Source organism: Zerene cesonia, chromosome 18, assembly GCF_012273895.1.
Source record: "Zerene cesonia ecotype Mississippi chromosome 18, Zerene_cesonia_1.1, whole genome shotgun sequence".
NCBI lineage: Eukaryota > Metazoa > Arthropoda > Insecta > Lepidoptera > Pieridae > Zerene > Zerene cesonia.
In genome coordinates this window covers 3,547,163-3,568,625 of record NC_052119.1, presented here as the reverse complement: position 1 = coordinate 3,568,625, position 21,463 = coordinate 3,547,163, and the positions used below count along the sequence as shown (strand labels likewise).

The 21,463-nt window shown below is 32.6% G+C and overlaps 1 protein-coding gene and 1 long non-coding RNA gene across 2 annotated transcripts; both read right to left on the bottom strand.

The window, feature by feature from the left end:
* Positions 1 to 3,433: 3,433 nt before the first annotated feature.
* On the bottom strand, positions 3,434 to 8,119 carry LOC119833784. Its single transcript, XR_005287974.1, has 3 exons — positions 7,961 to 8,119; positions 3,998 to 4,229; positions 3,434 to 3,771 (listed from the first exon to the last, which is right to left on the bottom strand). It is a non-coding gene; the product is annotated as an uncharacterized LOC119833784 (long non-coding RNA).
* Positions 8,120 to 8,895: 776 nt separating this feature from the next.
* Positions 8,896 to 20,754, bottom strand: LOC119833832 (ionotropic receptor 93a). The gene is made up of 16 exons (XM_038358028.1): positions 20,595 to 20,754; positions 18,488 to 18,705; positions 17,982 to 18,149; positions 16,861 to 17,022; positions 16,146 to 16,250; positions 15,836 to 15,942; positions 15,191 to 15,251; positions 14,789 to 14,891; positions 13,563 to 13,669; positions 12,581 to 12,743; positions 12,089 to 12,306; positions 11,594 to 11,678; positions 10,508 to 10,624; positions 10,298 to 10,376; positions 9,983 to 10,143; positions 8,896 to 9,152 (listed from the first exon to the last, which is right to left on the bottom strand). Exons 1-16 carry the CDS (start codon positions 20,752 to 20,754, stop codon positions 9,055 to 9,057), a joined length of 2,112 nt encoding a protein of 703 aa, XP_038213956.1. The 3' UTR covers positions 8,896 to 9,054.
* Positions 20,755 to 21,463: the final 709 nt, after the last annotated feature.

Genomic DNA, 21,463 nt, shown 5'->3' with positions numbered 1-21,463 from the left:
TGCGTGAAATGTCAGAGTCTTTATTCATTTAATCTGTATTTAATAAATAAAGGAAATTGAGACTATTTAAAAATTAAATGACTTTTTCATGAATTACTTGACCGGATTCTCTCACTCAAAGATAAGTATTTTAAAAAGTCACGACATTTTACGTTTTAAATAATTCAATAGGTACCTTCATAACTTTTTGCTCTGAATTAAACTTTAATGATGGACGTAGTTCTACGCGTCGGCTGCTAGCTGTCTTCTCTGCTAAAGATATCATAATTTAAGAAATACTTGCTGTTACATCCATATTTGCTCTCTCAGTTTTAATATTTTAAGGTACTATTGAGTTTTTAATTTTATAAGGAACTGAAACGGATAATATACTAAATATCATATCGGTTGATATAGTCATTATTTTATGTATCCTATCCTATCCTACCAATATTATAAATTCGTAACTTGTGAGGATTGATGAATGTGTATGTTTGTAACTCTTTCACTCCAAAACTACTGAACGCAACGCAACTTTTTAATCTGATATTCCTACGGGATACAGACTTACGCGGGTGAAACCGCCGGGCGCAGCTATTATAAAATAAATATATTATCATCAGTCAGATCAGTCTTTATTTCTACCCACTGCAGAAACATGGGCGTCGTATGTTTAGTGAATTATTTATTTGGTTGTTTGGTTTAAATGATCATACTATAATGCTCATAAACCACGATACTTCAGCTCAACTTCCGTGAGCAACATTTCGTAACTTAGTAAAACTTCTTCGCCAGGTATAAAAGATTATACAAATTAACTGCAGTCAGAAAGCAACTCTATATTTATGCTGCCTAGGTTTAAAAGTGTTTGGCGACCAAAAAAATTGAGATTCTGTATTGTTTACGTGTCCTTCCAAAAGAGATCGTTTAATTTTTAATAAAATGTGTGTATTTGTTTACGCTATTTGCTTTGAGCGTACTTTAAACTGTGTATTTCATAGTATTAATAAACTCGGCTTTCTGGATAAAATAATTATCTAAATAATATGTATGTACTCATTTGTATAGTAAGCAAAGCATCAAAGCATAAAGCAAGTTTATATTTTTAAATTAGTAATTGTTTGCTTTACTCTCTCTACTTTTAAGGTTCATATGGACATATGACATATTCGCATTCGCATGTAGGTATAGTAACTGATATTATACATGCGAAAATGTGGTTGTTTGTTTGTCTTCCTTCCGCCCCGCAACGGAGTGTTTTTGTGATATGTTCTTTATATCTAGAGATATTTGAATGACTAAAGAGTGACATGGGCCGCAGTGAAAAGTCTCATTCTGGGTATTTCCTTGGACTACAAGGGCGAAACTGCAGGCGGAAATGTATAAATGTATTTTTGCTCTTTTATTTTTTATAAATTATCCTACAAATTTTATAAACACGAATGTTTGTAAGAATGTTTGGATGTTTACTCTGCTTTGCTTTTTCAAGCGAAATTACTCAACGAATATTCAAATGTCAAAAATGTATATTTTTGTTTAAAATGTATGCAAAATCCCCGAAGATTAAAAATTTCACAGTTTTTACTTATTTATAGTAACGATAAGTCCCAATTGTATTACACGAGCTTAAGTTGAGGGTAAGTTTAGATCATATATTCATAATAAAAATGTCACAGTTAAAAAATCTCAAGACAAACAAGGGTCAACGAAAACTAGGTGTCATGTTTGAATGTTACATGTTAGCTTTTTAGGTCAACGAGACGGGACAAAGATATTCAAACTCAGAGAATCTTAATTAGAACAGAGTGTATCTACCAATGCCGGGTATGTCTTAAATGTTACAATATGTGGAAATCATTTTATCTTGTAGCAAAACCGAAACTAAATTGTCGGAAATATAGAAAGGTAAGAACTTTGAAAGAATAGAAAAAAATCGATCGTGAAGTGGGATTCGAAACCACATAATTCGCCGAACCGTTGAAACGCCGGACCTTTCTGCCACTTGTGATCCCGATCTATGCAATCGGATATATTCTACTATTTCCATCATTCCACGCCATCCATATATTGCAATAAGTACCCACCATAAAATTTCTCATTTATAAAGCACAGAATGCCATACACTAAATATAAAATATATTAAGGATAATAATATAAATTTTCCCCTTAGTTCCTCCTATTTGTGTTGTACATATATATGGTACTAAATACGCCCCACAGTTTCACCCGTAGGAATAAAAAGTTGTCTATATGTTATTCCAGTTGTCTAGCTGTCTATGTACCAAATTTCATTGCAATCGGTTCAGTAGTTTTTGCGTGTCAGAGCAGCAAACACACACACATCCTTACAAACTTTCACATTTATAATTTTAGTAGGATTTATCTTGTACCTATTTTATCTTATGTTTCGATTCGAGCATCAGCAATAATGACCGTTTCTTGATTCCCGTATTCACGTTCTCTTATGTAAATTTCATATATTTAAGAACTTATTGAAGGGAAACTGGCAAGAGACATTAAATTCTCATTTCAAGCTTAATGTGGTAACAATCATGATATCAAATTTATCAGAAAAATTTACGTCCTTAGAATAATTAAGGGGTATGTTCGGAAGCCCAAGGGCATTTGACACGGTTCAAACCTCATTTCTAAAAGAATTCCATACACATCGCTGGAGGCCCGTAACTTCTTTCTACGTAGCATACGTTATAGAAAAAAGAATAGTTTATAGACCATAAGATAACCACCACTGCCTCTGCAAATGCATTGTCCGCTTTTTAAGAGTAGGTAAGGGAGAAATTTTACAACGGGATAAAGGAATGGACTCTTATCTTATCGGTGTAGATACGGAACCCAGGCTGCCCTACCCGACGTAAGAAAGACAGCAGTATTTGCATGGTACTATTTGACGCCAAAAATCTTTAGGGTAAGAATTTTGTACATTCCCCGGTGCGAACTGGCCTAATTGGCCTAATACAACGCTTTAGCCAGAGGCACTGTCGTACTAGTCTCATAATCTCTCAAAAATTTATCTTAAGTAAAACTCTGCCTTCGCGTCTTTTAGACAGAGTTTCTATCCTCTAAACACTGGCACTTCGTATCATTTAGTAATATTCATTGTTACGATCAATTAGCATTATGGCCATGATTGCTTGCTGCGCCATAAATAGTGAAGGCGCCAATAAATTACTTTTACACCATTTTATTAATTGTATATAAATAATATCTTTAAAATTTTCAATCCCCAAAAGTTCCATGCTTATATCTTGCCATAAAATTATATAATAAATCCATTATAAAATGTGCCAACAGTCTATACAGTCACTTTAATATTTTCAACAGGTAAGTATCTGCTACGAGCATGCCTAAATCTTCCTGTGACTAACAATATAATTTCCTAATTAAATTATCTTCTATCGGTCTTCTATGCAGGTTTTAAACAAAAAATCTTTCATGAATGATGATGCTATTTAATCTGTTAACATGAATTACATGACAGGGTTAGTACGCGATACCAAAGAACCAAATAGATACGAAGAAGAAATGCTAAACGCCATAAAAACTTATCCCTTATAATTTATTTGCCGATTTTATACAGTAAATTTTGGTTGGTGCTTTACAACTAGGTGTTTTATGACGATTAACTTATAGCGATGATGATGATGCAGGTCAGTTTAGCAGAAATGCATGTCCGTGAACGTTTTCTTGTCTTTGAATACAGAGCCCCAGGCGCCATAATCCTTTTTCTCTTGCATTTTAGGTGGCTGAGTAGGTGCCGCGATTACTGGCTTTCTGGAAATAATTATATATATTTTGTTTTACCAATCTGTAATTATGCAATTAAAATTCACATGACAAAAGAAATAATACTAGAATAGTTTGTATTGCTTTCCTCTGGAGTTTTTTAATTGCTACGACTTAATGTTCCGTTTTTATCAGGGCAAACTATGTTACAATAATACTTAAATAATATTACTTAAGTCCTTTACTTCAAAACGATAGATAAAGGAATACTCACTTAAGTGGAACGGGAAAGTCGAATTGTTTGACAAATGAAGCTTTGTTGGCTGTTTTGATTTCGTCGCCGCGGGCCATCGTGACTGGGTGAGGAAGCGATGGATGATGGGTGAATAGTCGTCAGGCGTGTGATCTATGGCACGTGTTGGATGTGGGTGAGCACCGCGTGTTCCAAACGGTTGCCGGTGTTCGCTCTACGACTGCCTTTTCGGGTACACAGGTTTTTAGCGAGCCTGAAATCATATGGCGTTATATTAATCACTGCAACAACCCTTATACTTTTCGAACCGCATTCCGAATCCTAAGAATACACTGAATTACCAATTATATCACAAATAACTTAAAAAAAGATCTATTTATAAACGATATTTGGGGTTTTCCTTAAGGACTCAGTACATAAAGACCGACTGCATTCCTGGACCTCGAAAAAGCATTAAGATCACCATGAGACATTTAGCCGATTGTTAGTTCAGCACCAGCGGATTTAAGCGTCTGTTCCTGTGTCTTGTTTATTGTCATGGTAAGACATGTAGTCACACGGAACTGTGTGCACTTAAATTGAAATAAGAGATAGATAGGGATGAGTGGTATGCGCGGTATGAACATAGTCTCACCGGCACCACACCCAACAAGGATGAAGGTACAATAACCTATAACACCATCGACGATAATTAGTCATGAACTGTTAACGCCTTTACAGATCTCGATCAATCTGACTGTTTATAAATTGCCTTTAATTATTACTTTAAAATATAATCAATGTACAGTCACTTTTTAACTGCTTATATATTCAATGATCGGAGCTGATGACATGAAGTATATAAATAATAAATAATATTTTAATAAATGCTAACGCTGTAATTAACTTATGCTATCAGTCTTGTTCTTAAGCTATAGTCGATGTGTTTTAATGAAATATTAAATGTTTGTTCCATAATGCAAGCAATATTAAATATTATAGTAAATATGTACAGAGATTTGCATAAAATACAATGATCATGTATAAAACAGGATGGACCGCATGATGCAACAATAACAGTTTCTATCATCAGCTAACCTGATTTCAATATTGTTTTCCAAGGGTCTTGGTTATTTACATAAGTAATTTATTGTAATAGTTTTGTTTGGATTATAACAGAATCATTATTTTTTCTACTTTTAAGATTAAAAACTAGTTACTGATTAAATAAAAATACAAAAATGAATAAACAGAAATGTAAAATTTATTTGTGCGTTTGATGATGCTTAAATTAAGCTTGTATCGTAACTTCCATTCTAATTTTAGACTGTTTTTGTTTTCTAAGGCGTTAGATACTCCTTTCACCGACATTTCCCAACATTTCCTGAGGTTCAATGACATTCAGAGTCTTGGACCATTCGACCATCGGGTGACTAAGTTCAAACACGCGACCAACGCGTGAACGGCTCTCCTTCTAGCTTGCGGCGTAAAAATCAACCGGTTATTCTAATATTTTTACTAGATCTGGTGGCAACTTGCAACATTCATTTTACTTCATATTTAATTTAATATGGAGTATGTAGCTAATTTATGTTTATATTAGTTACTTTTCATATAAGTCATATGAGTAATTACTGGTAGAGATCAGACTTCATGTACCTGTCGATAATACATTTAACTAGGCTTCATGTTATCGAGGGGTACCGTAAGAGTTCTCATCCGGGATCCCCTCATTAAAAATCAAATGAAAGGTACTAATATGATTTTAGGTTAATATAAGAATAAGGTGATAAAAACTTGTAATGACTAAAGCGCTTTATTTATCACCTAATATAGGAAAATTTTGTTTTGAAATGTTTATATTTGATGTCGTAAAAACGATCATCCGTACCTCTTCAAAACTGACGATATTATTCAGGATCTGCTACTATTAATATAATGTTGTTTCTTAAAAAATACTCTAGGTAATCTCTTACTAATATTATAAATGCGAAAGTTTGTGAGGATGGATGAATGTGTATGTTTGTTACTGTTTCACGCAAAAACTACTGAACTAATTGCAATTAAATTTGGTACGTAGACAACTGGAATAACACTACGGGATAGACTTACTCGGGTGATGCCACGGGGCGCAGCTGGTAAGGTATAATGATTAAAAACACTAGAAAAATATTGACGAACGTGTAATAATTAATCTTAGAAAAAATTCAAAGTGTATGATCTAATTTTCCAATACTTTGCTGATGCGCATGAGTTTAAAAATGTGCATTCAATATATTAGTGCGTTTCTATAGTTCCATTATTTTGTTTTGTGAACGTGTTAGTTATATGTTCGTTTCGCCATATTCTAATTTGGAACCCGTAAATAGAGAGTGGGTGACGAAAATAATTCGAAACTTGTTTTATAATAAACATCGAGTTATAGATACAGATTACCACTGTTCCTTTAATATGTTATGTACTTTGGAAGATCAAATATAAATTGGTACACACTCATAACAAGAATATCGTCTTAATTAATAATTAGAATTCTATTAGGTAATAGTAACAAAGTTTATAGCTTTTTTTTAACGTAGTAATATAAGCCAGAACTGGCTGAAACTTAACAAAATTCAAATTTTCCTCATTCATAATTGGACCAAAAAATTTTCACACAATATTAAAACGCTTTACGCTTATCAGGTTTTTCATTACCTAAAGCAGCAAAACGTCTGGCAAAGCATCATTCTCGTACTTTATTTTCAATAATTTTACTTTTAGATGTAATTAGGTGCATTCATGGAAATTAATTTTGAATGCGAAATGGAAAATTCAATGCTTCGCCGGCAAGCCCTTGGACCGATTGTTAAAATATACCTAACATATATACTAAATAAAAAAATGTTTTATCACTAGGACCTATAACTATATCAGTATAAATAATCACAATGTTTTTTTTTTTTTATTTTTAAGTTTTTTTAGAGGTCCTCCCCGTCATCACCCTTAGTACAAATGTAGCCTATAGCACTAAAAATCACCTACATTTCAAACTGAAAGAATTTGAGGGATCAGTCCAGTAGTTGCCGAGTTTAGCGCGTTCAATGAAACAGACTATTCAGCTTTATATTAGTAGTCTCAATTATAGTATAGATTTCTGTTCAAACATATACTTAAAGACTGAAAATATTTCCGATAGATTATAATACTTATAAATGTAGATATATAACAAAGCACTGTAAGTAATAATGCAGTTTGTATATTAATATGCGAATATTTTTATATTGTTATTTATTAAAATAATTATGTTGCTTATATAAAGATTTTGTATTTTTGTCAAAGCTGTTATGTACGTGTGACAAAAAACTGTAATTATGATACAGACACTACAATATGATTTTTGTTTGAAATCTCAACTAAGTCTTCTTTAGATTAATTATTAAAGATAAGTAGAATTTTTCATATAAGTTTTCGAGTTAAAATATATTCCAATTTGTATTATTGTAGACTTTATAATAGCTGGATATGATTGTGTGTCATTAAAAATTATTTAAATACCATTTTGCCTCTTAACTGTCAGTAACGAAATCTGTATATGTTTATAACTGAGAATTATATTTATTTTTTCCTTCACTCAGTAACAATATGATTTCCATAAAAAAAATCTTAGAATTTTTGATATTTCAATATTTATAGCGGATAACATTAGATAGATACAACTAATATATATGGATAATAGTAATATGAGAACCGGACCTTACTTAAGTATCAATACTCGCATTTGAATAAATTAATAGGAATTATTCACGGCAATCGAGTAAATATGTAAGAAATTAAAAATGTTTAATTATTACAACATCATTATCGTATACATGAAATGAAATTACTATTGTTCTTCTATTCAGTCCAATATAATGCAAATATTCATATATTCTGACTCAAACACGAAAACGTATAATTTAATTCACTTACAGCATATAAACAATAAAATCCATCATCACTTAATTAATAAAATATACGATTGCTGACCTGGGAAGGAATTTATCGGTGATCGCAAATCTTCTCTTCGATCTTGTCATTAGCACCCAATTTGTCCAAAAAAATTTAAAAAATACTCTCCAATTGAAGAATTTTGCCGATTAATACGGGGACCGAATTAAAACTGAACGCAAGTATGGACAGTAGAGAGCTTTATGTAAACCAGATTGACACCGGTTCCGACGTCACGGCAACCTGGTTTAACTTGTAGCTTGTAGCTACGTAGCGTCATCATAATGTATTCTATGTTGTTGGATTTTTCCAGTAGAATGTATAATCATTTATCCTTATTTTTATTTGAATTCGTGTCAAATCTTAGCGATAGAATACACGACATCAGATTTTTAAATTTGCAATTGATTTAGTAAATTCTACTCATTTCATTAAACCTAGGTAAGGGATACAACCAATTCTTGACCAAATTCTCTTTAATACAATATATGTAGTCATTTAAATATTCGTCATAAAGTTTAAACGCAGAACCCCAGATGTGCGGACGTGATATTTCACACGGCAACATTGTTCCGTCCAAAATGAAAATACAAATACTTAACTTATTATCTATGCTTATAACGCTTCCTGCATTATGAATTATTATCAACTTTAGGGGGGACTTAAGACATTACATGAAAAAAGTTGATAGACAGTTTTAGTCGATTTTGTTTTAACCTTGGGAAATGAATGCGTTTCCGCATCCTCCCTCCGCAGGTCAACTGAGCATGGGGGGTAAATGGAACTCGCATGAAGCCCTGCTCACTAAAACCCAACGGTGGCTATCATTCATCTTCAATAGCGGGGGTTTACCGCCCGGTAGACAATTTTAGACCTAAGATTGTACTTACAATCTGAATACGATACTTGAAAATAGTTTTAGCAACTATTTGATACCTTGATATTTCTTAATAAAATAACAGAATTCGATTCTATATCTTTTATTGCGCAACCAACCAACGAAAATAGGTACAAAATTAAACGTTACCATACTATGAGTAGGTATATTTCGTAAACAAATCATAATACATATATGTACATGTTATGTTAAAAGGTCTATATTATAACATGATTCAATTTTGTTCATAATAAATTCATTCTACATAAGGCTTGATGACCACTCGCTCGTTTTTCTTCTTTCGTCTATTGTAGAACCATTCGGAAAGGAGAACAGTTGTAGCAGAGAAAACACCTAAACATTAAAAATGTATTAAACAACATGTTATATAAGTATACATGAAATGTACACAAAATAACATTTCATGAACATTTCATGATGAAAATCTAACAACAATATTTTATGGCAGTTTTAAATTAGAATTAGTTAACTTACAAAACGTAGGTAGGTACCAGTCGTAATATAAAAAAATAAACTTATAAAAAAATGCAAAATTAGTAAACTTGTGAAAGCGATTTTTTTCAACGAATATTAGTAAAACCTTAAATATGTTGTAGGTAACCTAGTATATATTCAAAAGAAATTCGTCGAGATATTTAATTTATAAAAGTGACCCGAGCACTAGGCAAACATATTATACAACGTGAAAAACACGAGTTTTCGACGTGGTAGAGTGACCGCAATGTCTGCGACTTGGCGACAAAAACAATTCCATTGATTTTTAATTTGATTCCACAGGACATCCATTTAGCATAATGTGTTTATAAAAGTTGAATATGTACAAGGAAAAAAAATCCAATTCTTTTCAAAGTATGCGTCAATATTTTTAAATATAGTTAGGTTATAATGTTTTGGTACCAAATTCCATAAACGGATGCGATATTTGATGTAATTGGGGAGATGAAATGAACTAATTGTCCATGAGCTGTGCATGAGCAGCAGTGATAATTTCACATATTTTTCATATTATTTACGTTATAATTAAACAATAAATATACCAAAAATTATCCCTCTTTGGTTGTCGGGTCGCGCCATTTCAGCTGTTCCAATTGAGAAAAAAAATCTACGTGCATAAAAAAACGCTAAAATAACTCAGAATAGATATTTTTAAAATGTTCATTTACCAAGAAATAGTACAAAGAACGATCCCTGCATATCACTAAGGTTGACAGTGTGGTTATTGACTTCCCGAGTCGCGCCAGAGGTCTGCCAACACCGGTCGCGTTTAGGCAGGTAAGCACTCAACCATTTATTGATGAGCCCCGCTTTTTGCATACGATTAATTCTGCAAGCAAGGCCTTGAGTATTGTATTCGGAAGTAGACAATTTCATGCCGCTTCCGATTAACAAATTTTACATTACACGAACTGATACCAACATGAATACTTTACTTTATATATATCTACAATATTTGTTTTTAGAAATTAAAATATACACACTCTTTATTTATTACTGGCAAGTATGGACTGTCTGCTGGAACTATCATTGCTACTCGTTCTTCTACAAACTCCTCGGCACCTAAAATTTATAATAGCTACGTAAGTCTATCTACACCTATTTTTATTTCTGCTACTCTTTGAATGATAGACCGACATTACACAAAATTGCGTGGTAAAACCAATGACATGAAATATTATTATCAAACTTACTGAGCACAAAATCACAAGAGTCGGTAGCTAATGTATCGGCTCTCATCAAATAATTTAATCTCAGCCTCCAATCTATCATAACGTGACGTTCCCTACGTACACGGTTTAGCGAAGAACCTAAAACGAAAGGTAGAATAGACCTTTATTAGGCACCTTTTTATCAAGATTCGTTCTATGAACGTATTTTCTGCTCCATGAAATGCTGGGTGGTCGTCATTTACAGAAATTAAAAAAAATATATAATACAACGGGTATTTATTTATATGATAATACAATATTAAATAAATTGTTGAAACGTAGACTCAGTTTTATTATAGCTAATGAGTCACTCTCAAGAGAACGATTACTAACAATAAAGAGCAATCAGAGAAAATTTAAATTTAAATACAAAGAAACGCTTTGTTCGGTCAAAGTTATACGGGAATTGGAAAAGATTCATCCTTTTATTTTTTAACCCACTCCACATAAGTTTAAAATTCTATATGAAAATGGAGATTTGTTTTTATTGGGAACGATGTCGATTTTCCGTTTAGATTTAGAATCTAAATTACTTCATTAACGGCTAAAATTTATAGACTATCTCTGTGAGCTGATGACTGTGAAGCGGCCAAATACCTGTACAGTTTATAATGATAAAAAAGAATTTGTAAGATAGTTGAAGAATTCATGTATGACGGTACGATACGTTGTCGTAATGAATATGCTAATAACATTTCGTCTATCTCGTTTAAGAGAAACGATTTCGTTCCGAATAATTCCGAATGTTTCTATCTACGTTGAAAATGTTTTTCTTGATACTCACTGTCGGCACTATAGAATAATATAGCTTTAATATACCCCATTATAGCTTTTGGAAAACTGTAGAAGTGTTATAGTCATATAGTTAACAAAGAAATACGTTTATAAGAGACATTAGCAAATCAATCAGCAATTTTAAGGTTCGTCTTTCTAGCTAACCTCTATATAGCTATAGAAAACAACACTCCTAATAATAAATGAGTTTTATGATTTCTGAAGCAATCCCATATCACAAAATTCTACGGGAACTGAAAATAAATCATATCATATCCGAAGATACAACGTTACCAGTCATAAAGTTCGCATCAGTCCCGCTGGGAGTAGACAGCTCAGCACCCTTCAAAAGAGACACGTACTTGGGCTCATCGGAGTTCTAGAATATGAAAAAAACTTCAATGTTAAGTTTAAAATCTTGAGTATTTTTTGTATTATTAGCCGACTTACATTAATATTTAATCTTAGTATGGATAATCTTTAAACCATGGTCAAGTAACATTTAATAAACAGTTAGAACACAGAGTAAAATAATCTAAGCATACTAAGCAACACCTGAAGCTACTTTTTAGCTTTGTTTGTTTGTTTAAACGCAGACTCGATTTAAAAAAAAATACACTGTGACCCTTGAGTGGCTCTATATGTACCAAATCGGGACGAATCCTAGTATAATAATATCGGGTATAACTGATAGTGTTTAAAACTAGGAAGGTAGCAATTGTGTAATTTTAGAATAGAAGATTATAAAATGATGTAATGAAAATGTGTAAAAACAATATTTTATCTTACTTTCAATTGCATTTCCAAATAAGATCCCTTATTAATCGACCACGTATACAAATTACTTTGTAAAAGTTCGTTTATCGTCGTGACTGGAATTTCCAATTTAGGAAAAGTTAAAAAAGCAACGAGATTGCCTGAGTAGGTAGTCACCACCACCAGCACAACAATCCACCATGTACCAACGACTAGCCTACCACTATCAGCCCTTGGAAGGTACATTCCTCCTGAAACATTCAAAACTCGGACAGTAAGAATGCAATAATGCATATTCATAAATATATATTAGGTACTAATGTAATACATGTTCTTTTTCCGCAAAGAGGAGGGTGCTTACAACTCAAAAAAATAAATTAATAAACGTATATGTTTAAACTAACCGAAAATTTTATTCAACGCTATTAAAGGATACTGAAGAAAACTTATCTCTACATACTTTTTATTCGTTGCACAATTCTACTAACCTGCAACAAACTTACATTTACATGCCGTAAAACTAACCTTGTTGTAATAAAGCTCCATAAACATACCAAAGACAATTGTGTATAGTTGCTAGGCCTCCTTCGCGAGTTATTTCCATCGCATCATAATATGGACTAAGTCTATGTATTATGAACAAAGTAGGTCCCATTAAAATGACAGCAAACCCTAAGCAGAGCCATGTCTGAAAGCAATTACAACTCTGAGCGTTTATAATTGCATGCTATGTTTTATCGTGAATTTAAAGAACAAACGAAAGCGGAGTCAGGTAAATATTACTTTGAAGATAATAGGAAAGAAATAGTAATCTAATCTCCAAATTAAAAAAATACATTTGTCTAATTATGGTAAAATCTGCTATTTAAGTTAAATAGTTTTTCTACGCAGTCACAGATAATATAACGAAACGACATTTATAATAAACCGATTCAGCATTATGGTCTAAAGAACAAAGGAGACAGTGCATTGGTTTTAACTTGACCATTAACTGTGCGAAATGTAAACTAAAGCGTTTTGGCACAACTTCAAAGCCAAGTCCATTTAATTATCAAAGCTAACGAGTTAATTTTACAATATTACAATCCAAGTATTCTAAAGTATATATTCCCATCTAATTTAAATACAATTTTAATTGTTAAGTATTATAGTCTCTCGAAGTGGTTTAAAGGTCATATTCATATTTATGCGTTATGCGTAGCTACATATTCTATTCACTGCTCGCAAATATAATTATGTGTTCCTGAGATATTTATTATAGCTAGTAAAAGAGTGGAAACATTATATCAATTTCCAATAAAACAAATAAATACCAAATTGAAATCACATTAAACACGGCATAGAAATCTATCTAGTCATCGACAATTTTATTTTTATGAATTATGAATTATATATACACCGTTTTCCGTTGAAACTCAAAGAAAATTTAAACTTTGACTTGGAAGACAAAGTTTTCTTTATCTCACGTTAATTTACAAAGTGATTACATAGATAACAGATGACTTACATCAGTTGTAAATGGTAGAAGAAACAATATAGCTCTGCTGAGCTCCCGAGGTCGCGCAATTATGAATGCGTACGGCTGTATGCTCACGGGAATCGTGTAATTTATACCTGAAATATGAAAATAACTACAATAGAATTAAAGAGAATAGTACTTTTAGTCCGGAAATTAAATTGTTGATATCTGTATATCATAATCAAAAGAAGGTACTTATGTTTTGTCTTGAATTCTCAATTCGAATAAAAATATATTTTTCGTAAATAATAATTTCAAGAACCCCCAGCAACATACTAACATAATAGATAATGGATATAATTGGATGCTTTCGGGGGCAATAAACATTATAACATCTTTATGAAGCATCCGAGTTTGTTACACATAAAATATACCTCAATTTCAGTTCGTATGAGTTTCATGTAATATATCGTTATACGTTAGTCATTACAGTCATTTATCCAACTTCCATTACCTGCGTTTAATTTAAATGTGAAATATTTTTCGCGGTGCGGTAATATGTTTACAGCGTTGTAATGTCGCTAATAAAACGCGTTGTTTGTTTTAATTTTTAAATTAAACCTGTTAAAAATGAAATATCTACTATTGTGTTTTCAAGGAATTGCATCTATCCAAGATGTATGTATTATATTACATAGTTAAATTAGATAGATATGTGAAAAATCAAAACAGTTATCATTAATTATTTTCTTCAATACATAAAATTATATCAAGGTAATATTAATGAATTCTGGCAACTTTGAATCACAAAAATAATACTCCTATCGATCCTACGAAGCTACATACAAATATACGTAATCATAAAGTACCTATTGGCTCTATGATGATTTTGAACTATCAATATCAGTATAACTTTAAGAAAATATTTATAGCTATTAAAACCTATTTCGACGAATTTTTGCAAGCAACGATTAAACTTTTTTCTCATTTAACAATTCGCATATTTTTTTAATATAAACATGGCATTAAACCCTTAATGCTGGTGAGATCTATATTTGTACGTATTGCGAATTCCGCTTACATACTGTTTACAACTCTACCCAATATGAACTCACATAATTTACATTTATGGGTATCAAAACAAACAAATAAATGAATCGTGATAATAAACGTGATAGAAGGGTGCAGGGTAAGGACATTAAAAGGTATGAAATATTCCATTATTTCATTAATACTGTCATGTTATACCAATAATATCAAACATATCACTTAACCTCGTGGTGGATCAGATAGAATGGTAAAAGCGGCAGCTGCAATGGCTACTTTTCCTTTTGATACAGCTGATAGAGTCAACTTGGCACTCGTACTGTGCATCATCTGAAAATAATATTTCACCTCATTTCATGTAAAGCTAACACTTTTTACGTAATTTTAATTCAAGACCTTTTATTTGTTTTTGTTTTATTCGATTTGTTTCCGTGTATATTCACGTCATTCCACGTCATTTCTTACGTAACTAAATCAAGATATTTACACCGTTAATGTTTTTTTGTTTATGAATCTATCACCTGGACGAATTATGTGAAAATTTGCAAAGAGTAACAAAGAACAGCTAGTGAGTTAGCAGCTAGAAGTTTATAGTACTAAGTTTATAAGTACTATTTACTAGTACTTACGTCAGTAGAGGTATCGTTGGATGAATCCTCTTTTATATGACCCGGAAGAACGATACGTATCCTGAAATAAAAACATGATTTCTTACTGTTATTTAAAAAGGTTATATAATATGAAACATACTTTGGCAGGTTAATGTGTCTCCAATTTTTAAATCCAAGGAATAGAAAATCCAGAATATTAAAATAACATTAACATTTTAAAAAGATTGATTCATCGAGAAGTTCTTAAGAACTTACGGCACAAAAGCCAGCTCCAATTTAAATTGATTTTCCAACCCATCCATCCGATAAACGATATTGAAGACAAGTACTTTACGAGAGTTTTTGAAGAAGTAATAAGTATCATTTTTTTGTTTCTGGAATTTCACCGTAATGCTTAAATATTTCATACTAGACGCTCGTCCCGGCTCCGCTCGGATATCAAGATTAATGTTTTATCCCAAAGGGAGCATTCAATTGGGATAAAAAGTATCCCATCACCCAAGTCAGCTCATACCCTGCCTGTATACCAAATTTAATCAAAATCCGTTGAGTAGTTTCAGCGTGGTTGACGGACAAACATCCAAACAAACAAACTTTTACCTTTATAATATTAGTATGATAACGCAAGCGCTATCAGATAAATGTACTGATACAGATACTTACGTGAAATTTTTACTTTTAGCTAATTGACCAACGATATCAAACAACAACCCTCCATAGCTGATTATAGCACCAGAAGCATTCGCTTGCAGTATCGTCCATGGAGGATTCTTAAACAAATTATTAGAATCAACAGCACCATATTATTACAAATGGCTCTAGAGTTTCATCAAGATTAACATTGAATTCAAGCAAAGGTCTACTTAAACATATTAACTAACATATTTACAATTTATATTATTAACACTGGTTTGACAGAATTACATTGTTATCTTTTAAACGTAATAACAACTTTAATGAACATTTAACTTACATGATACGTTAAAATAGGCAATTCTTTACCCCGAAAGCCATGCTGAATGTGTGGGAATAAAACATCATCAAATTTTATACCATCTATGGGTCGCCAGAATCCAACCTGTCAACAAGTATCTAATTAATAAAATTTAAAATATCGACCGTTGCGGAAGATGCGGAATTCAAAGAATTTTAGTAACTTACTTACTAGCTATTTGTTACTACTAATTTATTTGAATATAAGAAATATTTTTTAAGCATGCTTCAATATTGGTTCGCCGCCGCGTTCGTTCGTGTGAATTTATACATAACTAACTCGTTTAGACTCTATTTAGACCGATTTTAAACAGACAGATTTAATACAAAATTTTTATTAGTTTATCTTACTATCCTGCTAGATGCACGCCCCGGCTCCGCCCGGGTTGTCATTTATCGTTATTAAAATTATTTAAACTATCCTATCTCTCAAATTGGATCGAACTGCACATGGTGTGCGAATTTTATTATAATCGGTTAAGTGGTTTAGGAGTCCATTGAGGACAAACATTGTGACACGAGATTTATATTTTTAAGATATAGCGTGTGTTTTAGTTATTTTATAGCTAAATACATTATTTTATTTCACTTAATATCCATCATGATTACGAAAATAATATATATAAAACAATCTCTATACCATATTATGTACCTACTATTTGTAACCTTGATTCTTATAACTTTTAATTACTTACTTGTAATAAATTGACATGTTCTATTAGGATATTAGTATAGTTCTCTTCTTTATTATTAATAATATTATCAGTTTGTCGCCTGTATGTTGCTCCCCACGTGTCCGCAGCAAGAGCATGCCAAGTACTACAGTTTCCACATTTACTAAACGTTGTTATATGTTGCTAAAGAAAGAAACATGATAATTCCAAAAATTTCTTCATTAACAACACCATGTAAGCAAATGTTTTCTCAGTTATAAAATAAAAAAAAAATATTGTCACCATTCAAAATAATTTTAATTAAAATATGTTTCAAAAATGTTTGAAGTTGAAATGTTGGTACATGATTTCGATATTCGTTCCCCAGCGGCGAACATTATGGCCACACAAGTAATTTATTACCTTTGTTTTCATAAATCCTACGTTTTACATTATTTAACACTATTTAACATCACAAAATGGTGAAGTGACCAGCACATTTCCATTCTTTTTTTTGTATTATCACTCATAGATAATGTACTTATACTATGTAATGCGCTCTTTTTGTCATAATTTTTCACCTATTATGGATTTGGAATTAAAGCAAATATAGAGACAAATTAAAAAGTTTATCCGTAGGAAACAGAATAACAGAATAATTTAAAAGGAGAGTCTAATGTGCACTGTGATCCTAGAACCAATCTTGGCTCAATATGTATATCAGAGTCATCAGACCCTGCCGCCGATATTCTCCCAAAACCCCTCGAAGGTAGAAGGATAAAAGAAAAAAAAAATAGTGCAATACTGTAACAGTTATAAAGAACTTGATAAAGATTTTGCAGTGTTTGTAATACAATCCAATTTTATGTTTTTTTTGTGTATATTCAGGAGGTTTGAGAATAGGTGGAGAACTATTTATAATATTACTTTTTTGTAGTGCTCGGGGAAAGATTCCGTGGCTAATATGACATACTAATACTATCGACAAGCAGCAACCTACCAACCACACTCCCCTGTCGTACCGACTAGTTGGCGGGATTGTGGTAATTTGGTAGAATCTCGACAACGAAATTTTTTATACTCCAACTAAGGGTGTTCTGGCAAAACATCGCTAGCCAGCTAGTTATTGTGATAAAATAATGATAAATTAGTTTAGTAAATACCTGCATATGCCGCAATAGCAAATCTCGTCTTTGTCTTTTAGTCGGCCTGATGGCTTCCCATTCTTCGTCAGATACCTGAGCAGCTACGTCAAACTCCTCTTGTACTGCTTCATCTAACGCTGATATGAAAGCATTCATCAGCTCTTTGCAATAACATAATATACCATTCTGTAATATACCCTTAATGTAAGTTGTTATTTATACTTATAAATTATCAATAAGATCTACTTTTAACTTTTTATTAGTTTGCTAATCGATAACTCCATGGGGTTTTCAACCGATTGACGTGATTCTTTCATTTAAGTTTGATCGGAGATTATTTTCATGTTCCAGAGACGTTGGTGACTTTTTTGTAGACAAGAATTATCTTAATTTGCTTATCAAACTTCATTATAGTTCCAGCTGTTCACTATTTGAAATGACTCTATCTGTGTTTTGTGTAACTTATCATAGCAAACAACCCTTTTTTTAACAAACGTTCACGGATATGCAATTAAATTACCCACCTGACATTCAGAGCTTACGTCCGTTCTATTATAAATATAGGCGATATTTTCGCCTTCAAATAAATCGTTGATCAAATTTGACAAATTGCCTCTGCGTTTATTTGTATCTGATACTATATACAGCCACTGGGCAAGCGTGTGCGACATTCCGAGATCGCGTGCTGTTTCAGCCATTGTCGTCATTACATCGGACGTTACAATGGCTATAAAGTTTTCACCTACAAAACACACATTTCAATTACTTGGTCATATAACACACTAGGGTTGCCTGGTAGAGATCGCTACCTAGCGATAAGGCCGCCTTTTGCGAATTTAATTTAAGTTTCTTTTGTTCGACTGCTTATTTTTGAATTTTTTACGCAATAAAGAATTTTCATTCATTCATTCATTCACTCACATACTACGTATATACGCAAGTATGTGTAGTGGAAAGCCGAAGATTATAGCGCCAAAGTTCATTCTTCGTTTTAGTTTTAGTTTTAGTTTTAGAAGAGCTAATTATGCGCATAAAGAAAAATTTTCTTAGAAAATAAAAAGAAATGAATATATACCCATATTAATTTCGTTCATTAAATATATCAGGCACTTAATATTATTATGTATATTATTATATTTCATTAGCTTTTCACACGCATCTACGCTTGAGTGAATTAATCGCGGTATAGCGGTATAGCCGACCGTTAGCCTTTAAGCCCATAAAACGTATATTTCCATCTCCCATTAAAGTTTAATTTGTGTGACAAATAATTTTTGTCCTCTCTCTCTCACTCTGTATAGATCTTCTCAGTTGTCTCTCAGTCCTTGCAATAGGATCGCTATAGCCCATCATCATCGGCCAATATATAATATGTTCCCACTGCTGGGCTGGCCAAGTGCGGGTTGGCAGATATCACATGTCGTAGAACTTTTGATTCTTGGATATGCCGGTTTCCTCACGATGTTTTCCTTCACCGTTTTAAGCAGTGGTTATGTTATCCACATGTTCAGATAAATGAAAAATCAATTTATTTCCTACATGCTCGCCCGGTCTCGAACCCCGACTTGTCGATTTTGAAGTCCGAGGTTCTCACCACTGAGCCGCCACTGATAGTTTTCATATCTATATCTATACTACTATATATACTAATAATATAAAGCTAAAGAGTTTATTTGTTCTACTTTACTATATATACTAATAATATAAAGCTAAAGAGTTTATTTGTTCGCCTTAATCTCAGAAGCATGGACTGATTTACAAATTCTTTAATGTTAGATAGATATTTGATCTCTGACCACGGGAGAAGCTGGAGAGGACCGGTAGTTTCTTTATAAATATAAAAAGTATGGGAACAACTGATATTTTAACTCGAATGATTGAAAGTTGAGTAATGTCAGCATAGAATGCAACGAATAGCTTTGATTCTGATTGCTTTTGTTGGCAACAGACGCTCACCTTTATTTGTCTGCACTGCAGACTAGTAGAAACTTAAACTGTAATGCGGAAACTTTGTTAAATTAAAAATGTAGGCTTAGAATACCGCTTCAGTGTTTGCACGAAAATAATTTTTAAATGAGGTTTCTGACTAAGTGAAGCACTCGCATTAATTCACTTTACAACGTTGCACTATTTCACTAGCGGAAAATTCATGAACATGCATTATTAGTACATAGATTAAGTTACAAGGTACATGCTTGAACTTCCCTTAATAAATTTATTGTACAAATCCCCACGAATATTATAAATACGAAAATAACTTCTGTTTTTGTGTTCTTCACGCCTAAACCACTGAACCCATTTGGATGACTTAAATAAGTTGAGACTTGAGAAAAGACATAAGACTTTTATGACGAAAATCCCACGGGATCAGGAAGTAATCTTTTTTTATGCCACAAGCGGGCAACTGGGCTGGTGGTTCTCCTGATCATCACAACTGCCCATGCACATTCGCAGAGGTAGTGCCTATGCGAATGCGCTACCCGCTTTTATAGGGAAAGAGATAACAAAAGGATCGACGACGAAATGAAGGACCTAAGGGTAAGGAAAAGGAAATGGAAAAGTATGCGCGGAATGTCCGTGTCTGCGAAAATTTAGAAAGTCATATGTAGTAGCGTATCTAAATATACATACCTATATATTTAACGGGAAGTTTCGAAATAATTCGATACATTTCCTTTCGCCTCAAATACTCGTTGACCTCATGTTTCATTTTAAAAACGGTGACGGATACGGATGGCACATCTTCATCATCAATTTGCGATGTCAAAGATTGGACTACGCGAGACACCATATCACGATCTAGAGCAGTTTATAATCGTTGACAAATATAGTATGTATTATACGATTATTACGTCAATCATTAATTGACTTGACATCGGCTGTTTGTACTTATTAAATACACTTGCTTATATTGAAAAGTTATATAAGTACACAGTAAAATGAAATTATACTAACTAAAGAACGATGCTATTGCGTGCTCCATCCTCAGGTTAATCTTTTCTTATTGATATAAATTCATACCAGACCTAATATTGTACGGTATTAAGAATGCATCGCCGTTTTAATAATTATTTGACTTTTGTACATATATAAATCAACAACGAATTTTATTTTCGAGTTTAGGCATCATTATTTCTTATCATAAGATAGAGATGGGCGGATGGAAATGCGTCCAGAACTCATAACGTTGAACATCTACTCATTATTTTTTTATAGCGCGCCCATGAACCATTTTTTTGACATGACAATGAAAGACGTTCATGATATAGAAGAAGATTACTTCGAAGATTCCCTATAAAATTTGAAGTTTTTTTTTTCTTTAATCGCCTAACAGGCAAACGAGCAGGCGGGTCACCTGATGGAAAGTGACGCCCGTCGCCCATAAGTACTTGCGATGTTAGGGGCATCGTGAGTGTGTTGCGGGCCTTTGAGACAATGATATGCCCTTTTCTTGAAGGTAAATATATATAAGTTTGTATCAAACCAACACAAACTATGTA